This window comes from Rana temporaria, chromosome 1 (genome assembly GCF_905171775.1).
Source record: "Rana temporaria chromosome 1, aRanTem1.1, whole genome shotgun sequence".
In the NCBI taxonomy this organism is placed as follows: Eukaryota; Metazoa; Chordata; class Amphibia; order Anura; family Ranidae; genus Rana; species Rana temporaria.
In genome coordinates this window covers 278432291-278456965 of record NC_053489.1, presented here as the reverse complement: position 1 = coordinate 278456965, position 24675 = coordinate 278432291, and the positions used below count along the sequence as shown (strand labels likewise).

At 43.9% G+C, this 24675-nt stretch overlaps 1 protein-coding gene across 3 annotated transcripts in view; it reads left to right on the top strand.

Moving 5' to 3' along the window:
- The window catches only part of VPS13A (vacuolar protein sorting 13 homolog A), a 466977-nt gene that overhangs the window by 370810 nt on the left and 71492 nt on the right, over positions 1-24675 (top strand). For all 3 annotated transcript variants that reach the window (XM_040355879.1, XM_040355888.1, XM_040355872.1), the window contains exons 66-68: positions 6484-6529; positions 6615-6738; positions 10143-10257. In XM_040355879.1, coding sequence (XP_040211813.1) covers positions 6484-6529; positions 6615-6738; positions 10143-10257 — 285 coding nt within the window. The remainder of the gene's footprint in view (positions 1-6483; positions 6530-6614; positions 6739-10142; positions 10258-24675) is intronic.

Genomic DNA, 24675 nt, shown 5'->3' with positions numbered 1-24675 from the left:
CTTGAGGGCTGAGGACCACTGCAGTAAAAAGAAAATACTTACCACGTTGTCTTTAATTTCCTGGTGAATAAACATGGCAAACATTTCATGATTACACACCAGGAAAGAAGCTTAGACAAAAATCTCACCTAATTTGTTAGGCCCAAATCTATTTCAGCTGCAGCTGTCAAAATCTGTAGCATGAAAAAGTAACAAAAAAACAAACTTCAAAATTTGAAAGTAATTTTTATTGGTCAACAAAACAAGGAAAGCAAAAAAGACAAACAAACAAACACACACACAAACAAAAATACATTTCAAAAATCAAAATAAACATAGGTTAACCGTCCCAACATCTTCAGAATTTGTTTTCAAAATAAGGCAGCAGAGACAAATACATCAAAGTGAACATCATTTAAAAATAAACAAAAAACAGCAATGGACTGACTGGATTAACTCCCCTGGTCTTGCTGAATCCTTGGATTCTCATCTTTGATTATTCCTATGCCCCCTGGTGCGGATTTGCGGTATAACGCCTATGTAGCACTTTGGGACAGGACCTGCGGGGGGGAGGGCGCCAACTCGCAAGCGCAGTTTAGCGCCCTTTTGGGGTGCTTGGGGGGGGGCGCTCTCCTCTACTCTCTTGTCATGAACATAGACGTATCTACCCGCCCTGGCTCACTGCGATGGATTATGTTATCTGCGTGTTTCCCCGTTTTGCCTATTTATCGCTGTTTCTTGTTTAATGCATTACTTGCTCAGATGGGTGTGCCGTGTCTCACCCGTCGCGCCAATTGATGGGTTGATGTAATATCCCATATTAATGTCTTATTTGTTGTTAGGCTTGATGTTTCATACAAAAAGTCGAATGTTATCCATGTATACTTCTGAATGTGTGCCATGTAAAACATTCAATAAAAATCTATTGAGACAAAAAAAAAAGAGGAAGATACGCCTGGAAATGCATTCATTGAATGTGCATGCTCCTTGAGTGACGTCGGCACCAGGTGGACGAGGATGTTCCCAGTGATTGTGGCAACTTCCCGATTGGAGGGATGAGTCCCAGCTTCTATACAGCAACAACCGGCGCCCTATGCCTTCCTTTTGGCTGTCACCTGTCGAGTTGGACGCTAAGCACCGGTGCTGTGAATCTTGTCACTTCCATCTGTCTCCCACTTGCTCTTGTGCTTACAAATATATATATTTTTTTAAAAATAAACAAAAAACATTGGCAAAATAAACATGCTCCAAACCACATTTCTGTTTAGCAACAACATTCCTGCCAGCTTGCCCCTCTGAGGGCAGCTGAGGACTGATCGATCCACGCTTTTTATAACATGTGTGCTAATTAATTAATTTCAGTCTCTAGTTTGGGTGAGCTTGTAAGTGCTTACACCTGGTAAGGATGTCCTTAAATTACTAACCCACCCATATGAGCATCCAAGTGATTTTCACCCTTTAAAAAGAAAGGAAACATTTTCTAAGTGTCTGGGTATGCTCAGTTCATCTCACATGCAGGAACAAAGCTGCAATGGCTGCTGAAAGAATGAGAGCTTTTTTTTTTTCCCCTGAACTCATGCTTTCCAGCCTGAAGGGGAGGTCTTAGTGAATTATTACGTAACAAAAATAAATAATAATAATTAAAATGCCCCTGTCCTCCCAGTCAGAAGCGAACACGCACATTTTTTTTCTTCAGGTTACCAGTTAAGTTACAGAGGAGGTCTAGTGCTAAAAGTATTGCTCTCGCTCTAACGCACGCGTCAATACCTCACATGTGTGGTTTGAACGGTGTTTGCGTAAGTCCCGCCCACATATGTAAACACCGTTCAAACCACACATGTGAGGTATTGACGCGTGCGTTAGAGCGAGAGTGATACTTTTAGCACTAGACTTTCTCTGTAGCTATAAACTGGTAACCTGGAAAAAAAAGGTCGCCTATGGGGATTTTAAAGTACTGAAGTTTGGCGCCATTCCATAAGTGTGAGTGTTTGCAATAGTAAAGCGTGACATGTAAGGTATCTATTTACTCGGTGTAACATCATCTTTCACATTATCACCAAAAATTGGGCTAACTTTAGTGTTTTGTTATTTTTTAACCACTTGAGCCCTGGACCATATTGCTGGTCAATGACCGGGCCAGTTTTTGTGATTCGGCACGGCGTCGCTTTAACTGACAATTGTGCAGTCGTGCGACGTGGCTCCCAAACAAAATTGGCAACCTTTTTTTTCACACACAGAGAGCTTTATTTTGATGGTATTTGATCACCTCTGCGTTTTTTTATTTTTTAGAGCTATAACCAAAAATAGAGCGACAATTTTAAAAAATAAAGAATAATTTTGACTTTTTGCTATAATAAATATCCCCAAAAATATATGAATGAATGAAAAACGTATAAAGCGCAGCGCATGCGAACTGAATCGCTTCTGGGCGCTAGTTGTTCGTGTCTCATGACATCAAAAGAGCAGAGTTTTGATCTGTCTTCTGAAAGTCAGGTGGTTTTCCTCCAACCGAATGCTGGTTGGTAAAGCGTTCCATAGTTTAGGACCCTGAAAAGCAAACCTTCTTTCTCCTTTGGACTTGTATTTGGTTTTTGGTACCCTGACCAGATTTTGGTCGGTGGATCGCAGAACGCGATTCGAATTGTGAGGTTCTATCTTGTCGCAAAGATATTGCGGAGCCTTCCCATGGATGCACTTATGTGTCAGGCAGAGTGCTTTAAATGCAATTCTAAAAAAAAATCCCTCAGTTTAGGCCGATACGTATTCTACATCTTTTTGGTTCCAAAAAATCGCAAATAGCGTTTATTGATTGGTTTGGGCAAAAGTTATAGCGTCTACGAAATAGGGGTTATTTTTATGGCATTTTTGTTCATTCTTTTTTTTACTAGTTATTGCGGCGATCAGCGATTTTTATCGGTACTGCGACATTATGGCGGACACATCGGACACTTTTTTGGAACCATTGTCATTTTTCTAGCGATCAGTGCTCTAAAAATGCATTGCTTACTATAAAAATGTAACTGGCAGGGAAGGGGTTAACACTAGGTGCAAGGGAGGGGTTAAATATGTTCCCTGGGTGTGTTCTAACTGAAGGGGGGGTGGGACTGACATGGGTAAATGACAGATCGCTGTTCATGAAGGGGAACTCCAGACCAAAAAAATATATAACGTGGGTTCCCCTCCAGGTGCATACCAGGCTCTTAGGCTTGGTCTGGAACATAAGGGGTTAAACCCGCGCCGAAAACCAGCGCGGGGTTCCCCCCAGATCCAGACCAAGCCCTTATCCCAAGCATGCAGTCTGGCCGGACAGGAATGGGGGTGGGGACGAGTGAGCGCCCCCCCCCTCCTGAGCCATACCAGACCGCATGCCCTTGACATGGGGGAGTGTTTGCTTTGGGGGAGGGGGGCACTGCCCCCCCACCCCAAAGCACCCTGTCCCCATGTCGATAGGGACAAGAGCCTCTTCCCGACAACCCTGGCCGTTGGTTGTCGGGGTATGCGGGCGGGGGGCTTATCAGAATCTGAGAGCCCCCTTTAATAGGGTGGCCCCCAGATTCCGGCCCCCCCACCCTATGTGAATGAGTATGGGGTACATTGTACCCCTACCCATTCACCTGGGGGAAAAAATGTAAAACAAATAAGACACCACACACATTTATAAATTAATTTATTAGTCAGCTGGGGGTCTTCTGCCGGGGCCCCCCACCACCACCCCATTGGGCTCCGGCCTTCTGCTGGGGGAGCACCTACCCCCCCGGTCTTCTGCGTCGTCTTCCGCCGGAACCCCCTTCACCATGAAGCTCCTTGCTTATGGGGGAGGGTCCCGGGCTTCGTCGGTTTCTTCCCGGGGGGTGCACCTACCCCCCGGTCTTCTGCGCCGTCTTCCACCGGGACCCCCTTCACCATGAAGCTCCTTGCTTATGGAGGAGGGTCCCAGGCTTCGTCGGTTTCTGCCGGGGGTGCACCTACCCCCCCCCCCCTTCCCCGTCTTCTGCGCTGTCTTCTGACGATTTTCGGCGCGGGTTTAACCCCTCACGTTCCAGACCTAATGTACCCCTGGAGGGGGACCCGCGCCGGTTTCTTGTTTGAAATTTGGCGCAGAGTTCCCCTTCATGGTCAGCGCAGGCTGAAAACAGGTCGGAGATTCCCGTGCGCCGCGTCACGCAGCGCAATTACGGGTACGCCGCTTGGTATTTACCAAGATTTTCTCGGCGTACTGACAAGGTGCGCGGGAAGCTCCGAAATTTCTCTGTACGCATGCCCAGTATGCAAATGAACCTCCCGAGGTTCAGGCGCACTGTGCAAGCGTGCGGGGATCGGTTTCCAAAAATCACTTTCACTTTCAATTCGGCCCGCCAAACACATTCAAACACATGTCACTACACTTCCCCTGCATCACCCCACCTCCCCCCTAATAAACTCCAGCCCGAATCCCCGATATTTACATTTCAATGTGCCGTGCACCAGGTCTATAGTAGTGCACAATGCGCCCTTTCCTGGGCGCACTGAGCACTTTAGTAACTAAGGAAATACACTGCACTAGCAGCGTATTTCTTTAGTAAATGTCAAAACGGCTGCTACTCCTGCTTTTGCTCCATGAGTCATGGAGCAAAGGCTTGGTAAATCAGCCCCACTGTGTTTTTATTGGAGGCACCATTTGTTTTTATTATAGGAAATCATAGATCCCTGGGGATCTTTGATTTCTTCCATGTTGTCCAGGTAGATCTCAACCTCTGGAAAAAGAAAATATGGACAGCCACACTCCAAAAAAAACCTTCATGGTTGTCTTTATTTAAAAGAGGAAAAATGCACTACAAGTCACAGCACACTACACGGGAGTAAAACGGCTATCTTAACCTCTGAAAGATTCCCTACTCCTGCTGTAGACAAACATACTTTAGTTCTAGCTGAACTTTGATTCTTTTTTTTTTTTTTCTTTTTTTTTTTCTTGCTTATTTTTAACATTCTTTCTCACACATTCACTTGTAACTTATATTTTCCTTTAGAATTGTATTTGGTGAATCAAGCACTGCAGGAGACACATGAAATGAATAGTGTTGCTCACGAATATTCGTATTGCGAATATTCGGCTCGAATATGGCATATTCGAGTATTCGCGAATATATCGAATTTCGCGGCCAATATTCGCTATTCCGAATATTCGCATTTTTTCAATTTTATTTTTAAAACAGATCACATCCTAGTGATCTCCATCGACGTCTAAAAGCATTGCTGGTATGATTAGAGACACTGGGCCGAGTAGCTGAAGCGATCATTTTATATTGCCGAATATTCGCAATGCGAATATTCGTCAATAGGAATATTGCGCAATTATTTTCTCCGCCCTTCTTTTGCATCAGAGTTCTCCTACCACAGTTGTTAAAATTTCGCTATCATTTTCGCATCCGCATTAGCGCAATTTCGCAATATTGTTTTTTGGATAAAATGTCACGAATATTCGATTTCAGAATATTAGCGAATACTTTCTCCGCCCTTCTTTTGCATCGGAGCCAATCAGAGTTCTCCTACCACAGTTGTCGAAATTCCGCAATCAATTTCGCATTCGCGAAATTTCGATAATATATCACGAATATTCGATTTCAGCATGAGCCAATCAGAGTTCTCCTACCGCACTTGTCGAAATTATTTTCGCATTCGCAATAGCGAAATTTCGCAAAAATTTCATTTGGATAAAATATCACGAATATTCGATTTTAGCGAATATTTCTCGAATATTCGGCTATATATTCGTGATATATCGCGAAATCGAATATGGCGTATTCCGCTCAACACTAGAAATGAACACTCTCAGAAGTGTCAGTTTTAAAAGAAACGTCACCTGGGGAAGACCGCCAAAAAAAAGAGGAATGACATCATCATATACAAACCCAACAGCATTTCAGTCTAGGTTTCCCTGTGTGCTTCTGGTCTTTTGGGACCCTAGCAATGCTGTTGGTCATCAGTAGTGACATATACAGCCTTATTCAATAAAAAGTTCTTGCTCATCAAGGCAAACATTTGTATTCAAATCTGCTGTGCTTATAAAAAAAAAAAGGTTATTCATGTGAAATGAATGGTCCACAGAATACAATAGTCTATGAATACTCTCATAGTTGCAGCTCTGGAAGTATAGTGAAAATGACAGAGATTAACAAAATGACATAAACTTCATGCAAGAACTTTTTTTTTTTTTAACACAGATTTTAGGAAATATTGTTTGCTTGAAGGTCTGCTTTAAGTGCTATAGAAGGACAGCTTATCAGATTTATTATCTGAGTTGCAATTCAGAATGAAATGAGTTTTGATGTTGGTTGGAAGATTTATTATCTGTGGTCAAATGAATGACTGGCCAGTTTTATGCAGTATTCTCCAAACCATGTGACATTTGTTCTTATTTCAAAACTCTGTTATTTTTAAGAAGTGTTTAGTTGCTGGCACTTGCAAAAGGTATTTGTCAGCAACATGCCTTTCTATACTAGTCATTTATTTATTTTCTTTCCTCAGGGCTTTGTCAGTGGTATAACCGGGATAGTAACAAAGCCAATTAAAGGTACAGTCAGCAAGTTTGCTACAGTAATGGTGCTGTATGGATTTCAGTGTGAAGATTTTCACATTTAACCCAATATATTTCCTAGGCGCTCAGAAAGAAGGAGCAGCAGGATTTTTTAAAGGAGTTGGCAAAGGATTAGTGGGAGCTATAACCAGACCAACAGGTGGCATAATAGATATGGCCAACAACACATTTCAAGGCATCAAGAGGTAAATGTTTGTATATTGTTAAATGTTTTGCCTAATATAATGAACCAGGGCTGTGGAATTATGGTGGCATCTTTAGTTCAGAGAAAGGCACAATCTGATGAGTTTCATCCAACTCGTGTAATAATATGTCTAACTTCTAGTAGGGTGAATAATTCCTGCTATTATTGGGTGCTGAACTTAGAGACAGAATGAAATGGTGTAGACCCCTGGTGGCCAACATGAAAACCATATGGGTAGCAGAGCGGTAGCGAGGTGCCAGGAGTTCGACTACTTTCTGTGTTTTGTGCCACCTCTAGTACAAGTAATGTCCTGGCCTGGAGAGAGGGAGAGAGCATACCAGGAGTGTAAGAAGGGTAAGTAATCAAAAATGGGGGCAAGATGGGGGAGGGTTAACACCTTCACTGTCATGACCACCGATACAGGGGGTTAATACTTTCACTGATGTGATCACCAATACAGGGTAGGTGGAGGGGTTAACACTTTTACTTAGCAAAAACCACCAATGGAGGGGGGGTGGTGAGTTGCCACTTTCACTGCCATGACCACCGATGTGTAATGTTTACTGCCTTGATTCCCAATACAGGGAGGGAGGTTAAAGCGTTTGTTAACCCCCCAAAAAATATATACAGGTCCTTGTCTCTTAAAGCAGATTACACAGCCCAGTGCTTGTGCTGTGTAATCAGCTCCCCTTGTACAAAGAAAAAATGCCTGAACCTGGCACTTCCTGTATGCCCTCTCTGAGCTGACCACGAGTACGTCCCTGCATCATACGTATCTGTCCTCTCAGCACTCCTCTCTCCCCCCTCACCCCCTCCTTCCTGCCTGTCATCTCCCTCTGTGTCTGTCTTCGGCCCGCCACTATTCTTGTAAAATAAAAACCTAAAAATGAGTGCTCTAAATACCAAATTTTAGCAGTCTTCTGGCCGGTCATGTGACTCGCGGCCGCTTTACAGCTATGATACAGAGCTTCTGCGGAGGAGACGATCGGCCACGTGATCTCCCCAGCTGACGTCACAGGGAGATCACGGTCCCTCTTGCAAAAGCAATCCATTGGCCTGAAGACAGCTCAAATTCGGTATTTAGAATGCTCGTAGAGGGGCTGGCATAGTCTTAAATGGTTTGTTAACCCAGCTATATAACACTTTCACTGCCATGACTATCAATACATAGGGTGGTGTTATCTTTCATTGTCATGACCACCAATCCAGAGGGTGGAATTGGTTGGCTTATAGGAGGGTTAACTTGCAAAGGAGGGGTTACATTTTGCTGCCACTGACCACTAATGCAGGAAGGGGTGGTTGGATTTCACTGCCACTGACCAATGTATGTGGGTGTGTGTGTGCAGAAGGTGGGAGGTTGATAGTTCTGATGGCGGTGCTGGTGGCTATTGCTGCAGTCACTGACACCAATGTTGCAGGTTGTTATTGTGTCCACTGACACCAACGCTGGAGGTTATTATTGCAGAAACTGACACCAGTGTTGTGGGTTATTACTGCATCCACAGACACAAAGACTGAAGAAATTACACTTTGCTACAATGTTAAGTAGTGATTGTACAGCTTGTATAGCAGTGTAAATTTGCTGTCCCCTCAAAATAACACAACACACAGCCATTAATGTCTAAACCACTGGCAACAAAGGTGAGTACACCCCTAAGGGAAAGTGTCAATATTTTGTGTGGCCACCATTATTTTCCAGCACTGCCTTAACCCTCTTGGGCATGGAGTTCACCAGAGCTTAGCAGGTTGCCACTGGAGTCCTCTTCCACTCCTCCATGACGACATCATGGAGCTGGTGGATGTTAAAGACCTTGCGCTCCTTCACCTTTCGTTTTGAGGATGCCCCACAGATGCTCACTAGGGTTTAGGTCTGTAAACATGTTTAGCAAGTTCATCACCTTTACCCTGAGCTTCTTTAGCAAGGCTGTGGTCTTGGAGGTGTGTATGGTGTCGTTCTCATGTTGGAATACTGCCCTGCGGCCCAGTCCCGGAAGGAAGGGGGATCATGCTCTGCTTCATTATGTCACAGTACATGTTGGCATTCATGGCTCCCCTCATGCAGCCCAAGACCATGACACCACCATGCTTGACTGTAGGCAAGACACACTTGTCTTTGTACTCCTCACCTGGTTGCTGCAACACACGCTTGACACCATCTGAACCAAATAAGTTTATCTTGGTCTCATCAGGCCACAGGACATGGTTCCAGTAATCCCTGTCCTTAGTCTGCTTGTCTTCAGCAAACTGTTTGCAGGCTTTCTTGTGCATCATCTTTAGAAGAGGCTTCCTTCTGGGATGATAGCCATGCAGACCAATTTCATGCAGTGTGCGGCGTATGGTCTGAGCACTGACATGCTGACTCCCCCACCCTTTCAACCTCTGCAGCAATGCTGGCAGCACTTATACATCTATTTCCCAGAGACAACCTCTGCATATGACACTGAGCATATGCACTCAACTTCTTTGGTCAACCATGGCAAGGCCTGTTAGGAGTGGAGCCTGTCCTGGTAAACCACTTTATGGTCTTGGTCACTGTGCTGCAGCTCAGTTTCAGGGTCTTGGCAATCTTTTTAGGCCATCTTTATGTAAAGTAACAATTTTTTTTTTCAGATCCTTAGAAAGTTCTTTGCCATGAGGTGCCATGTTGAACTTCCAGTGACCAGTATGAGAGAGTGAGAGCGATAACACTAAATTTAACAAACCTGCTCCCCATTCACACCTGAGACCTTGTAACACTAACGAGTCACATGACAGCGGGAAGGGAAAATGGCTAATTGGGCCCAATTTGGACATTTTCACCTAGGGGTGTACTCACTTTTGTTGCCAGCGGTTTAGACATTAATGGCTGTGTGTTAAGTTATTTTGAGGGGACAGCAAATTTACACAGTTATATAAGCTGTACACTCACTACTTTACATGGTAGCAAAGTGTCATTTATTCAGTGTTGTCACATGAAAAGATATAACAAAATATTTACACAAATGTGAGGGATGTACTCAATTTTGTGAGATACTGTATTTTTTCGTCCACTTACGCTGGGGGTTATTATTGCGTCCACTGACACCAATGCTGGAAGTTATTTTTGCGTCCACTAACACCAATGATGGGGGTTATTGCTCTCCAACTTCACTGTGCATTGCAATACGCTGTAAAAAAAATGCAGCAGTTTCAAAATTTGTGGACAGTGAGGTGTGAAAATGTACTGCTATTGTGTGGTCCTTCCAGTGTCGGGGGTTGCACTTGAAGCCCTTTATAGTTTTCGGGGTTGATTACTTCTGGTTTAGACAGTGTTGTTTTTAATTAAGTTGTGTTTTGTATACTCATTACAGTCTTAAGTACAGCAGATGTGGTACTTGTATCAATAAAGAAAAGAACATGAAATGTAACTGCACCTTTCCTTTACAGAGCTACAGACACTTCTGATGATGTGGAGAGCCTACGGCCTCCAAGGTTTATACACGAAGATGGTGTTATAAGGCCATACAGGATGAGAGAAGGTGCAGGAAGCCAAATGCTACAGGTGATGAGAACTGAGCTTTACAAAACTCATACCAATATCTAAAGGCAAAATGTCAAGTTTGGTATAAAGTATACTAAAAGACATAATATACCTCATTATAAAATGTAGAAGAAAGAGCAACTATTATGGATTTTGTACTGCAGATCAAAGTTTTGTACAATAATGCTATGTTTTGTATAGTCTGCCTATTATATTTTTTATTAGTTTTATAAAAAATATCAAATTAAAAAGATATAACATTTAGGGCTCATACACACAGAGTCTCTGTAAAAATGTTCCCTGGACCCGCAGGTCCTGCCTAAAGCCAGCGATAGACAGCAGTAAGAAGAAGCAGCTATACATTGTTATGCATGTGGGTTACATAAAGCACATGCACAGATCTATTCACCAATCACAGGTTATCTGCGTTTGGCGCATATGTCCATATGCGTGTTGGTGCTTTACTCAAACCCCTACACATAACCACATATAGCTACATCTTCTAATTGGGTGCACAACAGCTGCAAGTCTCGTTGAGTTTTTACACAGCCTCTGGACACTGTGCAGTGCCTTACAGTCATGTACATGAGATCTCTGTAAAGACACATTTTTTATTACTATTAACTAGTACTGTTTTATTACATTTATATGGTAGTTTTGAATTTTGATGTTTTGTCCTTTAAAGGGAGTAAAAAAAGCACTTTTAAAGAACATATTTACAGAAATGTATTGCATGATTGTACTGGACAAGTTATGCAATGGCAGAGCAATGCATTTAGTGGTGCATCTTTCTGTTGTGGTAGTGGGGGGGGTTATCCTGCTTGGTCGGTTCTACTCTCCAGCAAGAATGTATTTAAAAGGAGGACATTGAAGAAATAGAATAGCAAATTGGGTGATGTTTACAGAGAAACCATAGTTCTGTAATTCTGTTGAATGCCAAATTGCCTAACCCTTGAAAAATTGTGCAGTGTAGAAATACCAATTGCCAGGATTCAGTGTTGTAAGTTGTATTTAGTCACCACAGATCAGGTAAATCAGTCCATGCGTAATCAGAAATTGTACATTTTCTGAAAAGGTCAGATTTGACCAATTAACTATAAGGTTATGCAATTTGGTTTACACTACTCTAATTACAGATAATGTGTACTTTGGAGTCACAAGATAGCATAGCATTCTGCTATTGTTTTAAAGTAGGTAGAACTTTTTTTTTTTTTTTTTTTTTTCGGATAGAATAAGGGAAGGTTATAACCCCTGTAAGGTTTTTGCCCTCTTTGTCCCACTGGGGAGGTTTACCTTCACTTCCAGTTCCATAGCCAAAACAGGAAGTGAATGTAAATTCCTGCACATTAAGTGAATCTCTTGGGGACCCCCAGGTCACCAGAAATGGTGTCCCCATTAGAAGATTTCCCCTCTTACTTTTCTGGGTACAACACAAAATTTGGGATTTTCTTTTACTTTCAATGATAATGGTAAACGGGACAAATAGAGAGGGTGAATCTCTCTAATGGGGACACTCACAGCAATAAAAAAACTGACGGGTGTTCTAATCTTTCTCTCAACTAAAAAAACGGTCATAGGTGGTTTGAACTATGTATGGGCAGGCTGCATGTACCAAGTTGATCGATCAACTTGGGTAAAACCAGCCTGCTGGATCTTGCGTCCGCTCGCTAGTTGCAGGAAGAAATGTGCTCCCTGTATGGCTGGCTTAAAGTGATACTAAAGACTTTTTTTTTTTTTTGCTTAAAATTAATAAACGTTATACTTACCTGCTCTGTGCAGTGGTTTTGTGCAGAACCGCCCCGATCCTTCTCTTCTTGGGTCCTTCACTGGCGCTCCTAGTCCCTCCCCCGCGCTCCTAGTCCCTCCCCCTGCTGAGTGTCCCCACAGCAGGCAACTTGCCATGGGATCCCCCAAGCCAAGTTGCTGCTGTGTGTGTGTTCATTAAAGCGGATGTGCCATGGGAACAAAATATTAAAAGTCAGCAGCTACAAATACTGCAGCTGCTGACTTTTAATAATAGGACACTTACCTGTCCTGGAGTCCAGCGCCGATCGCAGCAGAGCACGAGCGATCGCTCGTCACTCTGCTGCTCCCCCCGCCATCCACGCTGAGGGAACCAGGAAGTGAAGCGCTGCGGCTTCACTGCCCGGTTCCCTACGGCGCATGCGCGAGCCGCGCTGCGCCCGCCGATTGGCTCACACGCTGTGTGCTGGGAGCCGAGTGTTCCCAGCACACAACGGGCGACAGACGGGATGTGACGGAATGCCCGTCTTTCGCCCGTATCGTGTGGCCGGAAGTGGGTGCAAATACCTGTCTTTAGACAGGTGTCTGCACCCCCCTCCCCCCTGAAAGGTGTCAAAAGTGACACCGGAGGGGGGGAGGGTTCCGATCAGCGGGACTCCACTTTAGGGTGGAGGACCGCTTTAAGACACAGAGCCATGGCCTGGCCCCACCCTCTCTCTCTCTCCTGATTGACTCACTCACTTCGACAGCAGCGGACCTCAATGGCACCTGCTGCTGTCTCAGCCAATGAGGAGGGAGAGTTCTGGGCAGCATCGCTGGATCGAAATGTCAAGTAAGCATTAGGGAGGCTGAAAGGGGTTGCTGCACACAGAAGTTTTTTTTTATCTTAATGCATAGAATGCATTAGGAAAAAAAACTTCTGCCTTTACAACCACTTTTAGAATGGAAAGGTCTTTAGAAACCTTGTCATAGCACAGACAGTATCACTAAAAGGAGGCTTCCTATTTCTTTCATCAGAGATCAGCTGAATGAGAGCAAAGGGGGATTTGGTAGCAAGTAGCAGATTTTACTATAGCTAGTCCTGCACATTTTAGTGTAATTAGCTGTGTGGTACAGTCAAAGTAGTCACACACATATGTAATGCAGATTAATCTGTCTTTGTATATTACATGCATTCTATGACCCATTTCTGTGATCACAGCATATAATCATTTAGGCCAACTTTACACTTCTTATGCATATATAGGATGCTAAAGCATTTTTATTTTTGAGGTAAATTATGAACTTTACATGCAGGGTCTCTCTGTTTGTTTCCTATAAATCCATGTTTTGGTATGCATTTCATTGATCATTCATTGTTTAAATTTGCATCAACGTATGCATTTAATGCATGTCCACTCATTTTTTTTTTTTGTTTAATCTTTTGTTTCACACTTTAAAATACTTGTATTTGAAAATAAACAGTATACAAAACAGGACATTTTGTTATTGTGTTCAGCCATATATGTTTTTCCTAAGATTCAGGTCATTTATTTCCATCTAGGTATATAGTCTGACTAGTCATGTTTTGTCAGTGCTTTATCTTATCCAATAATGCTTGTCTTAAGGCTGAACCCTGGGTTACTGAAAAATGTCATCTTGCACTGCGTGCCCCTCCAACACACACACACACACACAGCAGCAGCATTGCAGGAGTAAATGATTGTTTTGTGTTAGGAATAAGCACAACACATTCCTTTCTTTGCTCTTCAATAGGGCCAAAACAATTAATTGATTAATCAACAACTAGTTGGTCAGACGATAAGTTGTCCTGCATACAGAATGCATTATTAGTTTACATATCAGGAAATACAGTGAAGCACACATACCTCAGTACACTGTCCATACATGTCAGTAAGTGCCTGAGAACTTGTGAATGTGTGAGGAGCAATGCCTCACGGGACATGTAGTCCTGGGCAGCAAGTGAGTGGTTCTAAAGGCAGAAGTTTTTTTTACCTTGCTATAGGGGCACTCTATACTATATTTTGCAGCTTGCCATTGAGGCACTCTAAAGACAGGAGGAGCCAGAAGCGTCAGTGGGAGGGACCCCAGAAGAGGAGAATCGGGGCTGCTCTGTGCAAAACTATTACACAGAGCTGGCAAGTATAACATGTTTTTGTTTAACCACTTCCTGCCCAACGACATAATCGACTTTGAGTGGGGAAATCTGAATGATGCCTGCAGCTACAGGCATCATTCAGATATCTTCCTTTAGAGCCAGCAATTCCCTGCACGGTAAGAACCATCATATCGGCTGTTCAGCTGCTTGAACGTTCTTACAGGTAGTGGGAGGGGACGTCCAGCCTAGAGGTAAGATCTGGGGACTTATTGACCCCCGATCTTACTGTAAAGAGGACCTGTCATCAGTGTTGTTCATCTTCTTTTAAAAAAAGTAACTAGTTACAATTACAAGTTACTTGACCGAAAAAGTAAGTGAGTTAGTGACTCAATTACTTTATTGGCAAAGTAACTAGTTACTCGGAAAAGTAACTGAGATTTTTTTTCAATATTCTACAATGCAATTACGTTCTACAACATCTTTAATATCAAAGATGTTTATATTAACTTTGTGCTGAAGGAACACCTGTTATCCTCCAGCTTTGAGTGGCGCTCCAAGTTTACACTTCATCTGACTGCCCTTGCTTGCATGCATTATAAGAAAGCCATAGGCGTGCGCACAGGGTGTGCCTGGGCACACCCTAATCACCTTGTGCAGCGCAGATTGCCCCTTCCTTCCTCTTCTCTCCCAAAGGCTGCTGCTGGCACACACTGGGGAAGTTTTAAAAAGAGTGGAGGAAGGGGCTGGTAAATATATCATTTACCGGCCCCTTCCCTTTGGGAATGAAAACTGTAAGTGATCGGTACCATATGTGTTTGAGCTTTGGAGTGCACACCCTAATGCAATAGGCTGCGCACACCTATGAAGAAAGCCATGGCTTGCTGAAATCTGCTCAACAACTCTGTTAAGTTGTAGACGTGATATAATATTGTCCATCTATTACTAAACACCCAGATACATTTTTTATACCTTATTGCTTGATTTTTATGAATATTATGAATTGCATTGGTCCGTTCTTTTCTTGCTTAAAATATGGAACAATAGGGAATCGGGTAAAAAAAAAAAAAAAGAGGATGGATGAAATTCCGACTGTTTTGATATGCCAATATTATTACTTTATTGTTTCTTATGAGCAAAATATGTTAATTTAGGCTATACACTGTTAGGCTTCTTTCACACTGTCGGGCAGCTAAGGCCGCAGGATTCCTGAGGCAAGAATCACTGCAGCAGACTTTTTTCAGGCTTGGATATATCTGTCCCTAACCCTGCGGCTAGTAGCTGCACAGAGAGCAGATAGCTGCAGGGTTAGGGACAGATACATATATCCAAGCCTGAAAAAAGTCAGCTGCAGTGATCCTGCGGCCTTAGCTACATAATGCCGCGGTCATTGGGGCTGGGTGATACTTTTCTATACCCACTGTAAATAGTAGGGAGATAATTCTAGCGATGTTATACAAAATTGGCATCTGTTTTAACCATTATTGCTGTTCTGTTTTTTTGTCTGTTGGGAATATATTCCCAAGTAAATTCTGCTTATTTAGCCTTGGTGTGTCATTGCTGGGAAAGTCCTTTAAGGGTAAGCACTACAAGTCATTTGCATTTTATAACAATTGCAATTGGCAAAACTTTGTTCCTAAAAATCAACACTGCACTCTCTCATTTTTGCTGCTTCTGAAAATCCCCATTTGCATTCACTGCCATCCACTTCCCCTTTAGATAAATTGCACATTCAGGTCAATCCACCATTAATTAAAATGGGCCGAATGCCGCTGCCGATTGCATAACTAGGCCGCTTTCCCCCCCTCCCCCATCCTACTCTCAGGCCAGTTCCAATCCGATCCTCGGCTCCAGTCCTACCTGCGCATGGGCCACAGTCGGTCGGTGCTGGTCTGCTGGCGCTCTCAGGTGGTAACTGGTGAGGTATCCCCGGAGTCCGGACCGGTTGTGGTGGAGCGGAGCATCCGCGCGGGCAGGGGGAGATGATGATGATGACGGCGGCTGAGGACTCTGAGGAGGTGAGCGCCAGACTCACTCCCTCCACACACGACACTGCTGCGGGCGGGACCCCACCAGTCACGTCCTCGACACATGACCCGCGGGCGACGAATCAAGAACATGATGTGAGTGTGACCCAATCACAGGCCGCCAGCTCCATCCCGCCCTGCCCCTGACAGAGTGACTGACAGACGTACCGACGTGTCACGAGTCGACATGATCAGACACACCGTGTCCGTGACATGACCCCCTCAGTCAGAGTCTGCCCGGACTGCCCGCGCTCGCTCAATGTAATCTCGGTAACGCCGCCCACGTAATGGGAACGGCGTTGCCGAGAGGGTAAGAGTAATCTGGTAGATTACTCATTACCCTCAGGAGGCCAATCGTTACGTAACAGCGTTTATTTAAACGCTGTTACTTACAACACTGCCTGTCATAAACTATTCCTATTGCAAGGAATGTTTACATCCCTTGTAATAGGAACAAAAAAAGAAAGTAAAAAAAGTATCAAAATAGAAAAATAAACCATAAAAAAATAATAATTTAAAGCGCCCTTGTCCCCACGTGCTTGCGTGCAGAAGCAAACACATACGTAGGTCGCGCCCACATATGTAAATGATGTTTAAACCACACGTGAGGTATCACTGCGAACGTTGGAGCAAAAGCAATAATTCTAGCCCTAGACCTCCTCCTGTAACTCTAAACAGGTAACCTGTAAAAATTTTAAGCGTCGCCTATGGGGATTTTTAAGTATGGAAGTTTGGCGCCAATCCATGAGTGTGCGCAATTTCGAAGCGTGACATTTTAGGTATCTATTTACTCTGCGTAACATCATCTTTTTTAATGTATGAAACAGTATTTTTTCCCCCAAAAAACGCGTTTGAAAAATTACAGCGCAAATACAGTAGGAGCTAAAAAGTTACAATGACCACCATTTTATTCCCTAGGGTCTCTGCTAAAAAAACACACATATATAATTTTGTTCTGAGTAATTTTCGAGCAAAAAAATTATGATTTTTACATATAGGAGCGAAGTGTCAGAATTGGCCTGGGTAGCAAGTGGTTAAAAAAAATAACTCACTTTAAAAACTCAGTGCAGGGAAGATCATCATCTGAACCCAAAAAAGGGTGATAGACTGGAGGGAATAGAAGGCATTACAATTACATTTAAAGTAAACTTTTACCAGTATTGTGCATTATATTTAAAATGATCATATCCATAAAAAAAAAAGTCTCTCAGCTTTTAGTACTACTTTATTATAAAAGATTTATATCTCCCTTCCACTCATCTTCATAAAGCTTCATGTCTGACTACTAGTTATAATGGCCATATATCCTACTTCTGGGTGTATTTATTATTCTATATATATATGATATAAGTGATACTGTATATATTATAAGCGCCTGAAAAATGCCTCTCCTACAGCCACAGTGTGAAAGTCCGAGTGCTTTCACACTGGAGCGTTGCGCTTGCAGGTCATTAGAAAAAGTCCTGCAAGCAGCGTCTTTGGAGCGGTTGAAATCAGTGGGCACCTTTGCCGAAGCGCCTGCAAAGCACTTCGGCAGCAGCGCTTTTCGGGCGCATTTAACACTTTCTTTGGTCGCTAGCAGAGGTTAAAAGTGCCCCGCTAGTGGCCGAAAAGTGCGGCTAAAACAGCGACGGCCCGGTGTGAGTGTGAAAGGGGTCTAACGGGCTAATTTTTGTTTTTTAACCCCATTATGACAGGTGATACAAAAAAAAGCATGCTGCTGCTACTAAATGTCAAAAGGCCTGATTCACACCTATGCATTCTTTGGTGCTTTTTGCAGAAACGCACTACAGTTCATTTACCATGGTTTTTTATGGGACACGGTCACATCTATTTTTTTTTTAAGCCACTGTGTATTTGGAAAGTGTCAAGGACTTTTTTCAATGCAGAATGGTTATTTTTTTTATTATTTTTTTTGCTTTTTTGGTTCGATAGACTTTAATGGAGAAGCTGCAGAAAAGCATGTAGTACGTTTTGACACGATTTGCATTTTTAGAATTTGGCCAACAACAAATTGGCCAAAAAAAAGCATAAAGGATGCAAAATTTTTATTGCAGCAAAATTGCGTGTGCAAAAACGCACAGCAAAAAGTACTAAAGAAATCGATCAAAAGCAAACTGCATAGGTGTGAACTGAGCCTTATGCTGGCCATACACGTATCGATTTGCGGACGAGAATAGTCATACAAAATATCTTTGTACATTTGCCGAATGAAAGAATGTTGTTTGAAAATTTCACTTGCTTTTAACATCCAGTTTTAAAATGAATGTAATTTCTGAACAAATACACTGTCTGAAAATTCCTTTCACCAAGAAGTTTTCTATTCTGCTCCTTCGAATTTTCTGTCACTGTGGTTGAAAACAACGGTTGATTTAACCCACTAACAATTAGAAAATCAAACAAACGTTCTTAATATTACATTTTGAAGGAAGACGTTGTTTTTGTATGGCCAGCATAAGTGACAGCAGGCGCAGGTAGCTTTTATCAAGCCACCTGCCTATGACAAGGGAGTCTGTCATACATAATATATAATAGTTGAAAAAAATGTTTTCTTTAAATAAAAAATGTGATCTCTGAGTCAAATGATATTTACCAGATTCAACCTCTAATAGTATATACAGTATATCTCTTCTGTCTGTTACTCTGATTGGATTAGAAATTTTGCTCCCTAATGATATAGTTGGTTATTTATATTTACCACTACATATAGATATTTAGTCCAGGTTCACACTGGGCTGCAGGAGTGAAGCCATGTGAGTTCAGGTGAATTTGCAGGATTTCACTCCCGCTTGTCAGTCTGATTTCGGCCACGATTACAGAGACATCTGTGCAGTTTCTGCACAGATGTAAATCTCAGGCTGAAATTGCAAATAGTAGTACAGAAATTACTTTTTGAAATCGGTGCAGCGTCGCACCGATTAGGATGGTGCAATTGCCAGCAAATGTGATTTGACATGTCAAAATCCCACCAGTGTGAACCAGGGCTAAAGAATAAATTTGCTTTTTTTTTAAACTTTGCATATTAACTAAATTATACACCACATTTTTTTTTTTTTTAAGGTTAATATCTGATTAATCGAAATATTCATTAATTAAGGATTCAATCCATCAGACCTCCTGCCTTACCCTCTTATTGGTACACATGCGTAGGCTACTGTGGTTAATGGTTTGGTATGGACTTGGGGGGGGGGGGGACCCCACGCTGTTTAATTTTTTATTTTTTTGCCGGCAATTTGTTTTTTTTTACATTTAGCGGGAAGCCCGCTGACAACTGATGACTCATCGGTTGTTAAAGGGTCACGAAAGGATGTGAATCGAGCCTTACAGGTGGAAAGGAAGGGCACAGCAAGGTTAAATTTTGCAGTAACCAGGAGTTCATCTATAAATATTAAGCTGATAAAAGTATTGCATTTTTAGTTTTCAAATTACATTTTACAGATTTAACATTGCTTCATTTCTAATGTTTAAAGATAATTTATAAAGTACTGTAAATGATGTCATCACTTGCTGTAGGGCACATTGCATATGTGCATTTTTTGTGCTTTTCTTTAAAGAACGATGCAGCAGAAACTATACAATGCACATGGATATGTTTTCATCCACAAGTCCAGTTTAAGCTGGTTACTAAAAACTTGTTAAACAAGGTATAGACATCCCATCTAATGTCTAAAGGCATTCTGCAAATTTCTGGTTTTAGCAAAAAGGTAAAAGGTTATCTTGTCATAACTTCTGTACATTGATTGTAACTATAAGCACACACTTGATGCCTTTAGGCAAACATTGGATTCCTTTACAGAGTGCCCCTTAATTTAGTACAGTGCAGGGGGCAGATATGTGTGGAGACAGAAGGTGCTTTTTAAGAAGCACTGTTGGCAACAATGATGATACCATACACTGTTCAAATTTCATCTGCTCTCTGGAAAAAAAACAGCTAAAAGTTGCTTAGTGGGTGGCCTTGTCACCCCTCCTGCCTAACATTTTTGATAAAAAAATAGAAACCGGTGTTAAATTGTCAACCAAACAGCTGCTGGAGTCAATCAGATGTAGCTGCTGTTCAGGTATTCTGATCAGAATACAGCACCCCATCAGGGGGATTTATTAATCTGCACTGTTTAGCGTGGATGGCGGAATCTCCATAAGTTTACCAACTTGATACAGAGTAACAGGATCTGCAGATGGACAGTCTGGTAAAAGCCGGCCTTTTATCATTACTGATTAACTGTTTTTCCGACCCGCAAGTGGCCTATCAATAGATACGCCAGCGTAACTTCTTTGTGGATCTGGCCCTGTGTGTTTATCCCCGCTATATATGTCTCTAGCGCTATAAGTATTTACTCTTTCGGCTGCATACTGCAGCTGATTTTATTCATTGCTTCTGGTCCTGTCTATTTTTCTGGTTGGCAATCAATTCCTTTATCTCTTCTGTATTGGGTTTCTCCAATATATTACACCCTAAGCACTGTTTATTGGGAGTATTTGGTGAACTTTGAAGTATGCTAAACGTTTGTTAAGTATACTGTATTTGTTTGCAAAAAAATAAATACAATAAGCATAAGAAAAAAGGATTTACGCTTTAAATTTGATCAAATTTTCCCATCCATGCTTTGTCTTTGGATGGTGAGTTAGATGCAACACACCCTTCTGGCTGCCACAATTCCACCTGCAATATTGGCCAAAAATGTGCACACCATGTTTGCTGAACTTCTTGCTGCCATCTGCTTTAAGAATCAAAAGGTATCCCTCAGTTCACCTCTGCATGAGGGTTTTGGACCCAACAGTAGCCTCATTCAAGGCAGTCTCCTTTGCCCAGTTTCACTCCGGAACTCTTCAACTCAATATTCTAAGCAGTCTCTGGACTGTCTTAAATGTCTGTCAGACAATTCTTTCTCTGGTGTGGAGGATCTCCAACCCTGCACTGAATTCAGGAAAAGCATTCCTTCCCATGCCCTGAAGGTGGTGACAACAGATACCGGCCTTACTGGTTTGGAGGAATTTACAACTCAACTGTCCAGGGAACCTGGTTCTCAATGAAGTCAAAACTCCCCATCAATATTCTGGAACTGAGAGCTATCACATTAACTCTAAAGTACTGCACCCCTTCTGCAAGGTCAGCCTGTCAGGCTACAGTTAGAAAATGCCACAGCAGTGGCATACATACACCATTATGAGGGCATCGAGAGCATAAACACTGAAATATTCCAGAATCTCTCACTGGTGGGGGAAACCAGATGTGGACATCAAATAATACAAAACAGCAGTTGTCTTTAGTTTAAAAAAAAAACCCTCCCAGCTCCTAAACCTCTGATCTGGCCATTAAAACCGCCATTAGTGAGGTTCAGGAAGTGGGAGGGAGATGGGGTTAAGCTCCGTTTTGCAGGAAAAGTCCATATTTGCATAACATTTTATTTGCTTAACCCTTGCACGACTAAGCCGATTTCTGATATTTGTTGCCTGCAAGTTAATATCTGTATTTTTTGATAGAAAATTACATAGATACACCAAACATTTTATTTATTTATATTGTAAGGGGTTAGCTCGGTAGCGGGGGTGTGTGACCTCCTGAGTTGGTTCACTAAACACTGAATTATACAGAGGGGCAGCCGTGGGTGGTTGAAAAAACAAGGGTTATGGCTTATTCTTCCATATTGCTGGAAACAAGTGCAAGCATCCAAACAGCATAAACAAAACAAAACATAAAATAAACCCTGGCCACTTGGGCCGTCTACTTTCACAACACAGGAACCTACCTATGGAGTCTGGCACAGCCTACTGCTGGGCAGACACTGCTGGTCTTCCAGCAGAAAACAATAGTCTTTTTGATTTTCTTATCACACAGCAAAAATATCAACAACCACTTCACCTTCAGAAGTCTTCCTCAGCTCACTGCTCTCCTTAACGCAACAAGCCTCAGGATGCAGCATTCAGTAGTAATCCTCTGGATAACTTATAGAGGCCTTAATTTTCTCATTCTGAACAGCTGAAGCTATCCAACGTCCTTAAACCTTTCTGGCTACCTCTGCAGCCGGCACCTGATAGTAATTGGTGAATTTTCTAAACAAGGCAGAAATGTATCTCCCGTCTGTGACAACACCCCCAGATTTACCTGACTTCCTGTCACATACCCCCCCCCCTCTTGTTTCAACCTTAGGGTTGGGACACAGGTTGCCAGGCACGCATGTACTCAGGACAAACCATCTGCATTCCCCATTTTAACACCGGGGCGATGCGTTACCACAAAACTAAGGGCCTGATTCCCAAAAAAGCTGTCTAACTTAACTTTCAGCAGTTACGTTACACTGACTTAAAATTTCTACCTAAGTGCCTGATCCACAAAGCACTTACCTAGAAATTACACGCCGTGTAACTTAAGTGCCTCCGTCGCAAGGCGGTCCTCCTCTCCGGGGGGCGTTTAAAATTTAAATGAGGCGCGCTCCCGCGCCGGCCGTACTGCGCATGCGTGTGACGTAATTTTCCCGACGTGCAGCGCGCAAACGTAATTGACGCCGGGCTTTGTGGATTGCGACGGGACACTAAAGTTGCGACGGGTGAAAAAAAATATACGCGCCGGGAAAACAAATAATTATTAAAAAAAATGACAGCGTCGCTCAGCATGCATTCCTGAGAGGGAGAACTCCATGCCAATTTTCAAAGAAAAAACCGGCATGGGTCCCCCCCCCAGGAGCATACCAGGCCCTTAGGTCTGGTATGGGTTGTAAGGAGACCCCCCCACGCCGAAAAATCGACGTAGGGGGTCCCCCTACAATCCATACCAGACCCGTATCCAAAGCACGCTACCCGGCCGGTCAGGAATGGGAGTGGGGACGAGCGAGCGCCCCCCCCCCTCCTGAGCCGTGCCAGGCCGCATGCCCTCAACATGGGGGGGTTGGGTGCTCTGGGGCAGGGGGGCGCACTGCGGGCCCCCCCACCCCAGAGCACCCTGTCCCCATGTTGATGAGGACAGGACCTCTTCCCGACAACCCTTGCCGTTGGTTGTCGGGGTCTGCGGGCGGGGGCTTATCGGAATCTGGGAGTCCCCTCAAATAAGGGGGCCCCCAGATACCGGCCCCCCACCCTAAGTGAATGGATATGGGGTACATCGTACCCCTACCCATTCACCTGGAGGCAAAAAGTTAAAGTTATTAAACACACAACACAAGGGTTTTTAAAATAATTTATTAGTTTGCTCCCGAGGCCCCCCCTGTCTTCTTTATTAGCTCTAATACCAGGGGGGGCTTCTTCTTCCACTCTCCGGGGGTCTTCTCCGGGGGGGGGTTTCTTCTTCCGCTCTCCGGGGGGGGGTCTTCTCCGGGGGTCTTCTTCTATCTTCGCCGCTCTCCGCTGTTGACTCGGCGAACCCCGGTTCTTCTGCAGCTGTCCGGTGCCTTCTCCTTCAGCGCTGGCTGCCTGCTATCTTCGTGTGTTAGCTCAATTACTAACAGGCAGCCAGCGCGGTCTTCTGTGACGTCACCTTCTTCTCTTCTGTTCTTCTCCCCTCTTCCGATGTTGACTCGTCGCCTCTTGTCACTGCAATGATGGAAGCGCGCCTTGCATCCCATTTATATAGGCATCACCGTCCCATCATGCTCCGGTAGGTACCCACGTGGTGGGTGCACGTGGGTAGGCACCCACCACGTGGCTACCTGCCGGAGCATGATGGGACGGTGATGCCTATATAAATGGGATGCAAGGCGCGCTTCCATCATTGCAGTGACAAGAGGCAACGAGTCAACATCGGAAGAGGGGAGAAGAACAGAAGAGAAGAAGGTGACGTCACAGAAGACCGCGCTGGCTGCCTGTTAGTAATTGAGCTAACACACGAAGATAGCAGGCAGCCAGCGCTGAAGGAGAAGGCACCGGACAGCTGCAGAAGAACCGGGGTTCGCCGAGTCAACAGCGGAGAGCGGCGAAGATAGAAGAAGACCCCCCCCCCGGAGAGCGGAGAAGACCCCCCCCCCCCGGAGAGCGGAAGAAGAAACCCCCCCGGAGAGCGGAGAAGACCCCCGGAGAGTGGAAGAAGAAGCCCCCCCTGGTATTAGAGCTAATAAAGAATACAGGGGGGGGCCTCGGGAGCAGACTAATAAATTATTTTAAAAACCCTTGTGTTGTGTGTTTAATAACTTTAACTTTTTGCCTCCAGGTGAATGGGTAGGGGTACGATGTACCCCATATCCATTCACTTAGGGTGGGGGGCCGGTATCTGGGGGCCCCCTTATTTGAGGGGACTCCCAGATTCCGATAAGCCCCCGCCCGCAGACCCCGACAACCAACGGCAAGGGTTGTCGGGAAGAGGTCCTGTCCTCATCAACATGGGGACAGGGTGCTCTGGGGTGGGGGGGCCCGCAGTGCGCCCCCTTGCCCCAGAGCACCCAACCCCCCCATGTTGAGGGCATGCGGCCTGGCACGGCTCAGGAGGGGGGGGGGGGGCTCGCTCGTCCCCACTCCCATTCCTGACCGGCTGGGTAGCGTGCTTTGGATACGGGTATGGTATGGATTGTAGGGGGACCCCCTACGTCGGGGGCGAACCCATGCCGGTTTTGAATTTACAAATTGCCGTGGAGTTCTCCCTCAGGAATA